The sequence below is a fragment of the Thalia democratica genome, chromosome 1 (genome assembly GCF_965202585.1).
Source record: "Thalia democratica chromosome 1, ktThaDemo2.hap1.1, whole genome shotgun sequence".
Lineage (NCBI taxonomy): Eukaryota > Metazoa > Chordata > Thaliacea > Salpida > Salpidae > Thalia > Thalia democratica.
Window position 1 is genome coordinate 116,223,262 of NC_139165.1, and position 13,355 is coordinate 116,236,616.

The 13,355-nt window shown below is 25.2% G+C and overlaps 1 protein-coding gene across 1 annotated transcript in view; it reads right to left on the reverse strand.

Moving 5' to 3' along the window:
* Positions 1-12,998, reverse strand: part of LOC145831459 (C-terminal-binding protein 1-like) — a 38,715-nt gene extending 25,717 nt beyond the window's left edge. Inside the window, exons 1-4 of the mRNA XM_082938730.1 lie at positions 12,864-12,998; positions 11,442-11,586; positions 9,993-10,074; positions 9,544-9,668 (exon numbers count right to left, since the gene is read on the reverse strand). Of these exons, the coding sequence (XP_082794856.1) occupies positions 9,544-9,668; positions 9,993-10,074; positions 11,442-11,586; positions 12,864-12,986 (475 nt within the window). The 5' untranslated portion in view covers positions 12,987-12,998. The remainder of the gene's footprint in view (positions 1-9,543; positions 9,669-9,992; positions 10,075-11,441; positions 11,587-12,863) is intronic.
* Between the last annotated feature and the right edge of the window lie 357 nt (positions 12,999-13,355).

Consider the following 13,355-nt stretch of genomic DNA (forward strand, 5'->3'; position numbering starts at 1 on the left):
GACCATATTTAACGTTAAGTTTTATCAAAATTAAAGTATAATTACCTTCTAAAAGTATGTGATACAATCTTATTAACTTTATATCGTTTATTCAAGTTTAAGTTTACGTTACGTTTTTTTTATGCAAAACAATTAAAAGTTAAGAATTATAAAATTCTGGTAACTTTTTTTGCATTTAAAAATTAACAACTTTTTGACTTTCAAATGTACATTTATTAAAATTTTATCACAAAGCCTTATATTGATAAAATTTAAGCTTTTTATTAATAAAATTTATTTTATATTTTGATAAAAGTTACAGACAGATATTTTTACAAAACGTGATAGGAAGGTGAAACGTGAATAGTATTTTAATATTTCTATAAAATAATTCCCAAACGTGATTTAATTTATTAAGGGCATAGGGGGGGGTAAACACCCTTTTTTGGTTTTTAATCTTATTTTATATAGTTTTTACTAAGCTACAAGATGCTTTTTACAGATTTAAAAAATTCAAAATAATTTTTGAGATATAGCCGGTCAAAGTCGGAGTCAACAATAGGATCCTTATGGGAGGCGCAAACTAAAACGGCAAATAACTAGAAATCACTAAAAATCTATCTCCTCCTACGTTTTTTGAGATAACTACCTCAAATTTTCAGGAAATGTTCCTTGCATTATTTAGAAAATTCTGTCGGAACAGAATTTAAAAAAATTGAAAAATAAAAATTTTATAACAAAAAAACAAAAAAAAAACTGTTTTTTTTGTTTATTTTTTATATAAAATTTTTATTTTTTATTTTTTTAAAAATTCCTTCCGACAGAATTTTCTAAATATATCAAGGAACATTTCCTGAAAGTTTGAGGTAGTTATCTCAAAAAACGTAGGAGAAGATAGATTTTTAGTAAAATAGTCTATTTTTGCTGTTTTAGTTTGCGCCTTCCATAAGGAACCTATTGTTGACTCCGACTTTGACCGGCTATATCTCAAAAATTATTTTGAATTTTTTAAATCTGTAAAAAGCATCTTGTAGCTTAGTAAAAACTATATAAAACAAGATCAAAAACCAAAAAAGGGTGTTTACCCCCCCCTATGCCCTTAACCTAATGCTGATTTTTCAACTTATTTAATTCATTTAATTTTACATGCTTTATCTATTACAAACTGTAATTTGTTTAAAAGTTTACAGAAAATTTAAAACAGTTTGTTTTTCTAGTTAGTAAAATAAAAACAAGTATTTAGAAATATTACTATTATCAGTTATAAAGCTGAACTACTATTAACAGAAAACAATCTTTAATTTAAATTAAAAGTTTGAAGCAGAATACACAAATAGTTTAGTATAATTTCAAACTTTACTTAGTTATATTTTAAAACATCACCTCAGGCTAAATAAAACACTTTTAATCTTAATAAACATTTTATTACTGCGCTTACTTTTACTCAAATACTTTTATTCGATGGTTTAAAATTTTTATATTTTTTCTGAACTTTTATTAACTATTTAATTTTATTATTATCATTATAGTTCTATATTGACTCATTGTTATTTTATTATTAGTTTAAATATCAAATAACTTTACCTAGTTACTTCTTAACAAATTCAAAAGTTTTAAAATAATTCACTTAACATTTTTATTCTGGAGTTGATTTACGCTTTTTATTTTTCAAGATAAAAACCAAATCTAACAAACTATTTGAAAAGCTTGAAACTATTGTGACATGTACCTGAATAAACATAACAAACAAACGTATGAACAACTTTCAATTTTATCACTTACATGAAAACATTTTGTAATAAATAGTTACAACAGCTTAATAATCACTAGAAGATAATGTTATGTTTTTATAAGTTTTTTTAAGCAGTTTTTTTTTTCATCATAAATAATATGTGGATTTTGATTTGTAATTGCAATATGTATTTATTTTACAACATTGCAGTATTTAAATGCAACAAACATTCATAACGATTTCAGTATTTTGCAAAACAAATGCGTAAATGATTTAATGTGAGAAAAACAAAGACTGACCGGAAACACTAAAGTGACGTCATTGTAGTCACAAAAACACAAACAACTTTGATTCAAAATAAAATTAGGTTACATGACTCAACAAGTATTTTCCACTATTTAAATTCAACAAAACAATACTTTAGATATTTCACATTGGATAAAACATAGGAGCTTCAAGTTTATAGTAAAGTTGAAAAACAAATAGCAAATATATTGACAAATGCACAATAGTTGTTGAAATGTTTTATTTGCTCAACACATTGTTATAACAAATCATTTCTAATGTTTAAACAAACAAATAGCATTGAAACTTTTCATTGAAATACTTTTGAGAAATAATAATAAATAAAATACCAATGTCGCCCCTTAAACCAACAATCTGTTTTAAATAAGCTGGTTGAATAAAATATTATTTCAGTGATGATTTAATTTCATCATATATTGACAAACAAAAAATTCATTCGAACTACGAGTGCTCTTACAAAGACAGCAACAAAATTTATTTTCAAAATATAATGTAGGTGGTGCAGAAAAATCTAAAAAAGTCTGGTAAAAATCTACCCACAGTTTTTAGTAATTTATACCCACACTCTTGGTAATTTATACCCACATATTTTGGTAATTTATACCCACATATTTTGGTAATTTATACCCACACTTTTTGGTAATTTATACCCACACTTTTTGGTAAAAATTTACCCACACTTTTGGTAATTTAATCCCACACATTTTTAACACTCACCACATATATATAAACCCATTACTATTGAAAATCAATATATAATGAGAAATATATTACTTGTTTCAACAAAAACATACTAAAAACTGAGTTCATTGTCATAACTATGTCTACTAACTATTTTAATTAATGTAACATTAAAATGAAATGTCAAAACGAACAAGTATAATAAACTCAACAGTTTATGTCTGAAAGCACTAGTTATTGAATGATTTTTGTTATTTTATAAATTCATTACATTTTAACAATCAATTTGATTAACTAAACTTTAAAGAAACATTATTAAAAAACAATGACAAGTTGTTTTCGTTTTTCCCAAACAAAAACATTTCACTTTTAATAAACAAGTAATTTACAAACATGTGAACTTAGAGTGCTAGTAGGGGGGTTGTACAAACTTCTTAACGAAAATTCCCACACCAAACGTGATTGTGACGTCACAAGAGTGAGAAAGTCGTGTTGAAATTCGGTTGTTTTCACAATGTGCGTGCAAGGTTTATATTTAGTTGGTTCTTTATTCAAAACAGTCAAGTGGGCATTTCAAGGAATGTAGGCGTGAAAATGTTTATTGGATATTCAATTGAAATTCTGGACAGTTAAATCTTAAGAACTTATTGTGTTTTCACATTTAAATAGTAAATATACTTGAACTCCCTACTTGATGCCTGTTATTTATTATGCCATAGTTTTATAATAATGAAACGTTACATAAGCATTTTATTTATGCACAAAAAAATAAAAGCAAGTATAAACGTTTTTTTGTTTACATTATAATTTATTTCATACCAAATACAAATAAATAATTTTGTATCAGTTAAAACTTTCGAAGTAAATTCTTATTTAGCAACAACACTGAAGATAAAATTTAATGTTTTTATTATTTACCCACCAAACCAAACGTGAGTTCTTTTTTTTTAATTCGTGACATACTTCAGTCTTGAAAGGAAACGTAAAAATAGAATTTCAAGTATCAACCTACTAGGAACTAACTATTTTAATAGTGGAAATAAATTTATGAGGAAGAAAACATAAGTGAGTGACTGAAACTTTTTGCAAAAAAATAAACTAACTAAAAACATTCTAGTTAAGTTTGAAAATTTTTTCAACCTATTAACAATTGTTTGAAATGAGAATTTAATTTAAGTTTAAAAGATAAATATAATAGATTAATCGAATAACGAAACAATCATTCTGATGAGAACTTAAACATTAAATTTTAAAATGCTTTTTAAAATGTAAGTAATGTTTGTTTTATTTTTTATTTTAGGTAGATCGTAATATTGCATTTATTTTTTACAATTATTTCATGTAAAGCAGCTAATTAAAGGTAAATTAAAAAGACAAAAGAATTCATAACAATACAATAAAAAAAAATTAAAACATAATTTATATAATTGAGCTCATAACCAGTCCTGCAGTCGCCTTGCAAAATCTCAGCCAAAATTTCTAACATTGTTCAAATACCTTTTACAATACTTCATAAATCTATCGAAACAATAGATATGCATTAGTTTAAACTGATTATCCGAATTTTTTATAGAACTATTTTCTTAAGTCATTTTTTCTTTATTATGTCATATTTTCCAGAACTATTAAAACATAAAAACGAGGTGAAATAATTTTACATCAACATTTTACAACGGTTATCAAAAACATAAATAATTTTACATGTAAACAACGATGCGCACGATTTCTGCTAAATCTCGTAAATATTTCAAATTCCAATCTGATGAGTGTTTGGTGGTAAATAATTTTTATAACAAAATTTTTTTGGTGGTGAATAATTTTTAAAACACCTGCGTTGTTCCCACACTAAAATATAATTTATTTTTAAGCATTATTACCTTAAGATTATTTTTGTGCATTGTTTACCTAAGAAAATATTAAAAAACAATACTCAATTTAATCAGTCATATTTAGCCAAACTTTTTTAGAGAACTTTCACACAGTTCATTTGAAAACGTATAAAACTAATGCTTAAAAATTATTTTTTAATAAAATTAACACTAAAAATTATAAAAAAAATTGCATTATAATATTAATATGTTTTTGTTGACTATTTATTATTGTTATTTTTTATAATTTATTTTGTAGATTTATTTTTTGTCTGAGGGCTTGTTTAAGCACTGAAATCTTTAACATGAATAAAAATTAACAAAATTTATTATATTACCTTATCAAAATTGTTGTTGTAACTTTTTTGATATTTAATAGATAAATTCACTTCTACTTACCTTTTAAAAATGAGTTTTATCGTTGTGAATATGCCAGTAAAAATCATTTACAATGAAACTTATACAAAAAGAAAATTGAAAAATTTGCTAGTACTCGAGAAACAACCACTAAGATGAACACATTTACTCATACTGTTAAATTTATATTTTATATAAACTTATTGTTAAACTTTTATTGCGTTACGCCGTTTCCCTGCAGAGCAGTTCATCAGACGCTAAAAAAAGCTGAAAACAAAAGTATACAGGGCGATGAATTGGAAAATAAAAATACACACATAAATGAAAATAATATTTACATTTGAAATATGAGTTTTAAATAATATGTGGTTTACAAAAGTTAAATTTTAAAGTTAAGTTAAATTAAAATGAAATATAGGTAAGTTTAGTTTAAATAATTTATTAACTATAGATTTTATATATTTAGAAAATTTATTTACTAAGCATTTAATATATTAGGATTTTGAAAAAATGTAAATACTAAGATTTGTAGGGGATTTTTAGAAAACAGAAATGGTCTTTTTACGGGAATGTTGTAACTTTAAAACAAAATATTTACACAATACAAACATAAATACAATGTAACAATATAATTAAATAGAATGAAATAAACTAAATAAACTAAGTTAATGCGACAAAAAATAAACTAAAAGTATTCCTTAGGGTAATGAGGGCATTGCGTGACTAGTTCATTTCTTTTATTAAGGATTTTTCTCTGGTTAGCATTTGCTATAAACAGTCTTTCAAGGTTACATATCGAGCACATGAAGTTTGGTTTAAATCTGCTTTTTGTCTGTCGGAGAATTTTCCATTCAATAGTGGGTTTCTCGCCTTTTTCATATAATTTCCACATGTAGTTGGCGAGTTGTGTACAGTTGGCGGGTTTCTTCTTGTTGGGTTTTGGAAATGATACTCTATGTTCGTACAATCTGTTTTTGAATGCTCTTCGGGTGGATCCAATATATGACATTCTCTTATTTTTCTCAGATGAGACGATTGCTTCGTATATTACATTTTCTAATTTACATTTATTCATTACTGGACATTGCTCTCTGTTTCTGCAGTTGCATAGCTTCGGTTCTATTTGTGGTTTTTCTAGCAGTTTCTTATTATGTCCACTTATTAGTGCTTTAATGTTTGGGGAACAGCAGTATGATATCTTGGTGGAACTTCTATTGAAGATTTTGTGTAATTCTGTTGATTGTGGGAAGTGCTTGTCAAGCAGTTTTAAAAAGAGGTTTCCGAATTTGGTTTTCACTGATTCACAGAAAGGTGGGTTGTAAAATATACATTTTCTTTTTCTGTTTTTTGCTTTGTTGTTATTAATTGTTGGATTATATTCGAGCTTATGATGGAAGTTGCTTTTGCTTAAAGCGTTTTGGTAGATTTGTTTCGCGTTATCAAATGATTCTTTGCTTTTTGTTAGTTTTGAAATTCTATTTTCAATCATTTTTGGTATATTTTTCTTAATTGTTCTAGGATGGTTAGAATCTTTGTCAATATAGATGGTCTTTGCGTTTGGCTTTACATATGGGCAATAATCATCAGTTAGGAGGTTTAAATGTATGTCTAAGAAGTTGGTGGAGGTTTCACCTGCACTAATTGTAATGTCGAATCCTATGTCTGCTAGTTTTTTTGTAATTTTGTTTTTTATTTTGCAAATATTACTCTTATTTGTTTGATTGATAACGGCAAGTCCATCATCTCTGTAGAGTCCAATTGACTCAATGTTTATAATCGTAGACAGATGGTGTAATAGGTATAAACCTACAAGGTCACATATTTCGGCGCCGTGAAATGATCCCATAGGTACATCGAAGTTGTCATTGGAGTTGGTTTTTTTCCACATATTATTATCGTAAAACATTACTGATTTGCATGTGTGCAAAATAGTCTCTATCTCAAACTCTGTGAACCTTGAATAAGAGTTGGAAAAGTTGATAGCATCTATTAAGTGCTTTCTTTTAATAGTTGGGTAGAAGTTCTTAATGTCAAAATTAACGAAGCATTTGTGGTTTTTGTTGTTGATTTTTTCGAACCAATCTATCACTTCTCCAGAGTTTTTCCATTGGCTAAGCATGGATTTTTTTCTTATGGTTGTTATGTGTTTTTGTAGGATGGTTCTTGACAGTTTGCCTAAGTGGGTTTTAGATGAATTAATTATTCTACAGTTGATATCGTGTGGAAAGTTCGCTTTATGGTCTTTGATAGAAAGGAATGCTTCATTGACTTCATATTTTGGAACTTTTTTGTTCTTTAAGCTCATTTGTTTACTTAGGATTTGTGCTGCTTCGTTGTTAATGTCATTAATGGTATTTTCGTTGTCAATTGAATATTCGCTAGTTATGCTATTTTTCATTAGCTTCTTGTATTTATTTGCATTCATATAGTATAAGTTTGATGTTTTATCTGAAAAGACTATAATCATTTTCTTATTCAGTAGCTTTTTTATGTCTTTGTTTAGAGTCTTTTGGTACTTTGATCTAAATTTTGAGAACTTGAGGTTTCTGATGATTTCGTATAGGTCGTTTTCAAAGGCTTTGAGTTTGTCTGATTCAGGTGCTGATCTTCGGCTGTTGTAAATATTGGCAAATTCATCAGGTGGTTGGGTTGCTTCGTCTCTGTCGAGAATTTTTTGAAAATTTTTTTCAATATCAACTTGAATTTAAATGGATTTTTTGTGTTTCTCTGTTTAGCAATTGTATTGTTACGTCACTAACACACATTCAAGCACTTTTGCTTCAATTGTTTTAAATGTGTTTCCAATTTTGTTCGTGCACTTTTGTTGTGTTATTTTTCAAATTGTTTAACATTTCATCGCTTTTGAAATTATGTGTTCATATTTTTATGACAGAATTACTATTTAATAGTTTTTCAAGCTAATCTGTACAAATAATATTTATACTTATTTCATAATTATTCAGGCCTTTTATAAAAGCCACAAAACATATGGATTGGCAGACTACAAATCAACTAATATATTAATTTTAATTAATTGTATTATAAAATTGTGTTAAGTCTTCCATGAGGCCTCGTTGGTTCATACCTTTAAAATTATTTGCTAAAGTTTTTTCACAAATACTTAAATTTTCTTATTTTCAAGTAGAGAAATATTTAGTTAAAAGGTCACTAGAACTAAACTTGTTTATTACAGCAGTAAATAAAATTATTTTACGTAATTATTTATTTAAATATCTTCAGTCGTAAACAAATTGTAGTAATAAATACGTAAGTTCGTTGACGTACTTTTTATTGGATTATTTTTATCCTTGGAATTATGTTTGCGTCAAAAACTGAACGTCATAATAATTTTTAGATGCGTTTTATTGTTTTGTCGTGCGTAGAAACAGAAATAAAACAATTAAAATAAAAAGATTAAACACAATTATTAAATGTTATAAAAACTAATTATTGATTTTTAATAACGTTTTATGCGTGCGAAAATAATAGTCTTTTTAATTCCAATGTTAAATACTTTTTTACAGTGCTCCCAACTATACAACAAATACTTTTTATCAAAATTATATAAATTCAAAATTATTTTGTTTAATTTTTCAACTGCATAACAAATCAACCTATAAACTGAAAATAATAACTTCTAATCAAACCTAATTTCTAAATAAACTTAAAATCAACCTCTTAACATATTTTCTAAAGATTATTTTATCTGCTTATAAATATATATGTTTTTATTATTTAATTACTTAAGCAGCTGTACACTAATAAGATATAAATAGTTGTAAACATTAATGTCTACATGTTAATTAAATTAATATATCATGGGATTGTTTACAATATTTGTAAACTTTAATTGGTAATTCATGCTAACTAAAAACTATATCAGTTTATAGTTAGATTAAACATAACTATTATAATTTTTTTAAATTGATTTAATATAGTTTTTTACAATATAGTTAATTTTAACTACAACTTTTTTAAATCTTGAATGCTCAAAATTTTGAAGCCAAAATTCAGATTAAAAAACAAAATTTATGCGAACAAATTACTTTAAAATTGAAAAAACTCTTAAGGTTTTTAAATAAATTATTCTTCTATAAAACTGTATAGTTATTATCATTTAATATTATTTACTTTAAAATTGGTACTTTAAGTTTTAAATCATTTCAATTAAACTTAAAATATTTGCGGTTACTTAAAATTAACAAATTAATTTTGCAATATAAACTCTAAAAGAAACAAATTAAATAAATTGTATATTTTAACTGAAATTTAGACACAAAAAACCTTAAATTAATTTCTATTTTTAAACACTTTTTGTTTACTTGAAAACCTTTTAAAGTTTTAAAATGTTCCGTGAACTTGTTAAATTATTTATAACGCGTACTCCGCCGTTTCGGTAATATATTATGGTTATAAGCTCACATGTTAATATTACGTTTAATGTATTTTTACTACAAGTTTATTTAAATTAAGAACTATGTTTAGTAAATTTCCATTTCTGTAAATAGCTATCTTTTTATAAAAATCCAAGTACACATTTCAATTTTTACAGATATTGAAATCAAACTTATAGCCAGATAAGTATTTGTTTCAGTGGGAAAATTACACCTAATCACAAACCTAATCCGACAATTCCTAGTGTTTGTCCCCTTATTCTAGTGGCACCAGTTGCTAGTTCCCTGACACTTTCAGCAGATGATGTCCTCATACCGTTCTTGACGCTGTTGTGGAGCCACGTTGTTCTCCTGTTATAATAAATTGAAGAAGTTCAAGCCGTTTTGTTCTTTTGTGGTATTTATATATGTATAAAACATTTTTTATTTTACAATTGTTTCCGAGCAGATGCTTTCAGAATAATTTTGACTAAAAAAAATAAAAAACTACCAAATTAAAATAAAACAAAACAATATCAGTATATAAATGTCTCAACACCAATGACATATTTTTGTTATAAAGTGGCCAGAAAAGTCTGAATATCAAATGTTTAGTTTTATTATCATTATAAGTAATTAACTACTTGTGAAAGTTCAAAATTATTGACAAATTTTTATTATATATTGACTATTTACCTGTAAAGATTTAATATTAGTGACATGGTAGTATCAGCTACTTCTTCAACACAGGCAAATGGAACATTTGATACTGCAATCCCTATTAAAATAATATAAACTTTTAATATATAACTTATTATTAATAATTCCTATAAAATATAATACTGATAAATACTGATCTTAAACTGTTTTCATTTAAATTATATAGAGTTTTTATTTTAATTTTTCTTTTTAACTATTACTATTAGGCGATAAAGATAAGGTGACAAGTATATATTTAAAAATACTTACTGCAATTCCTATTAATAAATATAAACTTTAAAAATAAATTATAATTACAAACTCGTATACAATATAATTTATTTTAAAAACCAGAGTTAATTGAGATTTTATATTTTTCTAGTTTATAACTATTGGTGTTAGGCGGCCAATAAACAAGTAAATTAAAAATTATTTAAACTTATTACTAGACACATACTGATAAAATACATTAATCATTATCAAACCTTCAAATAAACTAAAAATATATAAAATCCTACAACTTATTAATTCTGAGGGAGTTTTTATTTGAACACATTAGGAAGATTTTAATAAAGTTTGAGTATATTTTCATTAAAATCATTTAATCAGTATGTCATTAGTTCAGAAAACATATTACATTAAACATTAAATAAATTAGTTTTACGTTATATTTGTAATTTTCTGTGGAATGAGCTATAATAAAGTTTTTTTTTTACAAATGATTCTAACAAAACTAAAATAGAGATAGTTGTTGTTCAAAACTTGAGTGCTACAAACTATAAATTGTGTTCATAATACCTCAATTGCAAGTATTATTTTGCAAAACTTTTGTTTATATAAATTTCAAGTACTACTTAAGCTCAACAAAGCCATGTATAAACAATTTTTATTATAAAATCAATTGAGTACTTTTGAAGTAGTAAAATAATGCAAGTGCAGAAAACTATGATGTTAACTGCTCACTGAAATGATTATTAATTGCCTTTATTATTTGTTCTATTATTTAGTCAACTTTTTTACTAATTTAAATATATATAAACTAGTGTTATAAAAAATACTTTAAAGTAAAAATTCTAAATTAATATAATGAAAAAGTACAGATAAGCAAACTTTATAAAACAAATTGTTTGTTCATTCTATAATTCTTTTGAAATTTGAAAGCAAAGAAAAACTGTTTAGTCTTTTTTATTTGATCAAAGGTACTTATGTATTGTTAATTACTCTTTGCTTTATTATTTATTACGTTGATTGCATTTTCACTATATAAGCTAGATTTGAAATTTTACTTTTATTGTTTAGTATACAACTGACGAAAGATACATGAAATATATTTTGTTCTGAAAAATTGAGTCTTATTTATATTGTTTGAAAGAATTGATCAAAGGATACATTTTATATATTTTATAATTAATGTACATATTTAATTTTTTTGTTATAATAACTCACCCATCTCAGCTGCTGCCTTCAGATCAACATTGTCGTAACCACTACCAATTCTTACAATTATTTTCAGAGCTTTGAACTTCCTCAATTCATCTCTTTTCAGTTCGATTCCGTGGTACAATAGTGCACCTACTGCTTCGTTCAATACCTGAGTGTTTTGTTTTTGCTAATTATATTAAATTAACAATAATAAGTGTACAATTATCAAAGTAAGTTGTAATACCTAAATATTTTCTTTTTGTAAATTGCTTTAGTTAAATTTGAATAAGTGTTTTTACAACATTAATAATGCATTTTGTAAACCACGTTAATTAAATACTTGTAAGTGTATAGTTGGTTAACTTTTTTAAATTAAGTTGAAACACATCAGAATTTTTTGTAAGAAATCTGTTAAATAAATACCAGAAAAAAATTATTATATAAACAGTACAAGTAGGTTTAAGAATTATTTTTTGCTGCTCTGTTAAACACCTGAACAAGTTGTTTGAAGTAAAACAAACTCAAGTAAGACAAGTTATATGTATGTGATATGCTCTCAAGTATTAATCTTTAACTAACCAAGTTTAATTGGCAACTTAACATTTGATATACTTGTGGTTAAAATACAATGAAGTTTTGTAGCTTTATACCTGATGATGCAATAAATTATAAATACTTTTAATTTTGGAATTTTATATTTTTATAGTCTGTGTTTTAAAATTTTGATAAATCAATACAACTTTGTGTGATATGTCTATTAAACTTTATTTTTATTAGTTAACTGAACGCTTTTTTGACTAATTTTTAAATGGTGAACGAGGCTTAAATTTCCTTTATAAACTGATATGGTTTAGGAAAAGAGCTATTTTTTTACTAAAATGACTAAATCATAACTTTGGTAGAAAATAATAATTTTTAACCTTTTTAAAACGTGGAACTTTTGATATAAGTATTAAGAGATTTTTTGGTGACTACAAAAACCAAAAGCTTAAAAATTAGTATATTGATCTATCTTTTTAATATACTTTAATATACATAAATAATTATGATAACAAATACTATGTTGCTTGCAAAGTATGTTTGACATAAAAGCATGAAGTATAACATTTAACTCAAATAAAAAAACTATTTTTTGGACAAAATTTTCTACTGCTTGCTAGAGAACCAGAACTGCTTATGATTAAAAAAACTTATTCAATACAACAATATTTTATTTTGTCAAAACTTCTTTTTAAAGTTTTGGATCTGTTAAAAGTTGTAGAAAATTTATTTTAACAATATGAATATTTTTTCATTATATATTATTATATTAAATAACAGTATACATATTTACAAACTTTTTCATGAATTTCTTGTGTGGATTGAGCATCGCAGAAGGCAACAAGATAAAAAGAAGATTTATGTTATTTAAATCTAGGTAAATTATTATATAAATATCAAACAAACTTTTTCATGGATTTCTTGCGTGGATTGAGCATCGCAGAAGGCGACTGTTGCCACATCCTTCAGTATTGGCATCTCCAGGCTGCAATCTCTGCCGTCCAACAACGCTACTAGTGGCCGTGACATTTTTTATTTATATTTCCTAAAATTTGTTGATTTTATTTTCAAATGGTTTATAATGCATAGTATTTATGTTGTACATAAATAATTTTTTGAAAATTATTTGTCAAACTTTTTCAATATCACAGAGTTGGTAAAATGCTAATTCCAATTGAGCACTGAAGCTTATAAAATTTAGTTTATGTTGATAATTTCACATTTGGGTTAATAAAACAATGCAATTTACCAAGTATGATCATAACTTATTCAATGTAAAGGATAATAACTCAACGTTATTATATTGGATTTTAAATTAAACTAGTCAGGTCCAGAAATCATTTTAACTTATGAGTCCTTCAAAAGTTATACATAAGAAACATAGGTTTAGTATTTTTC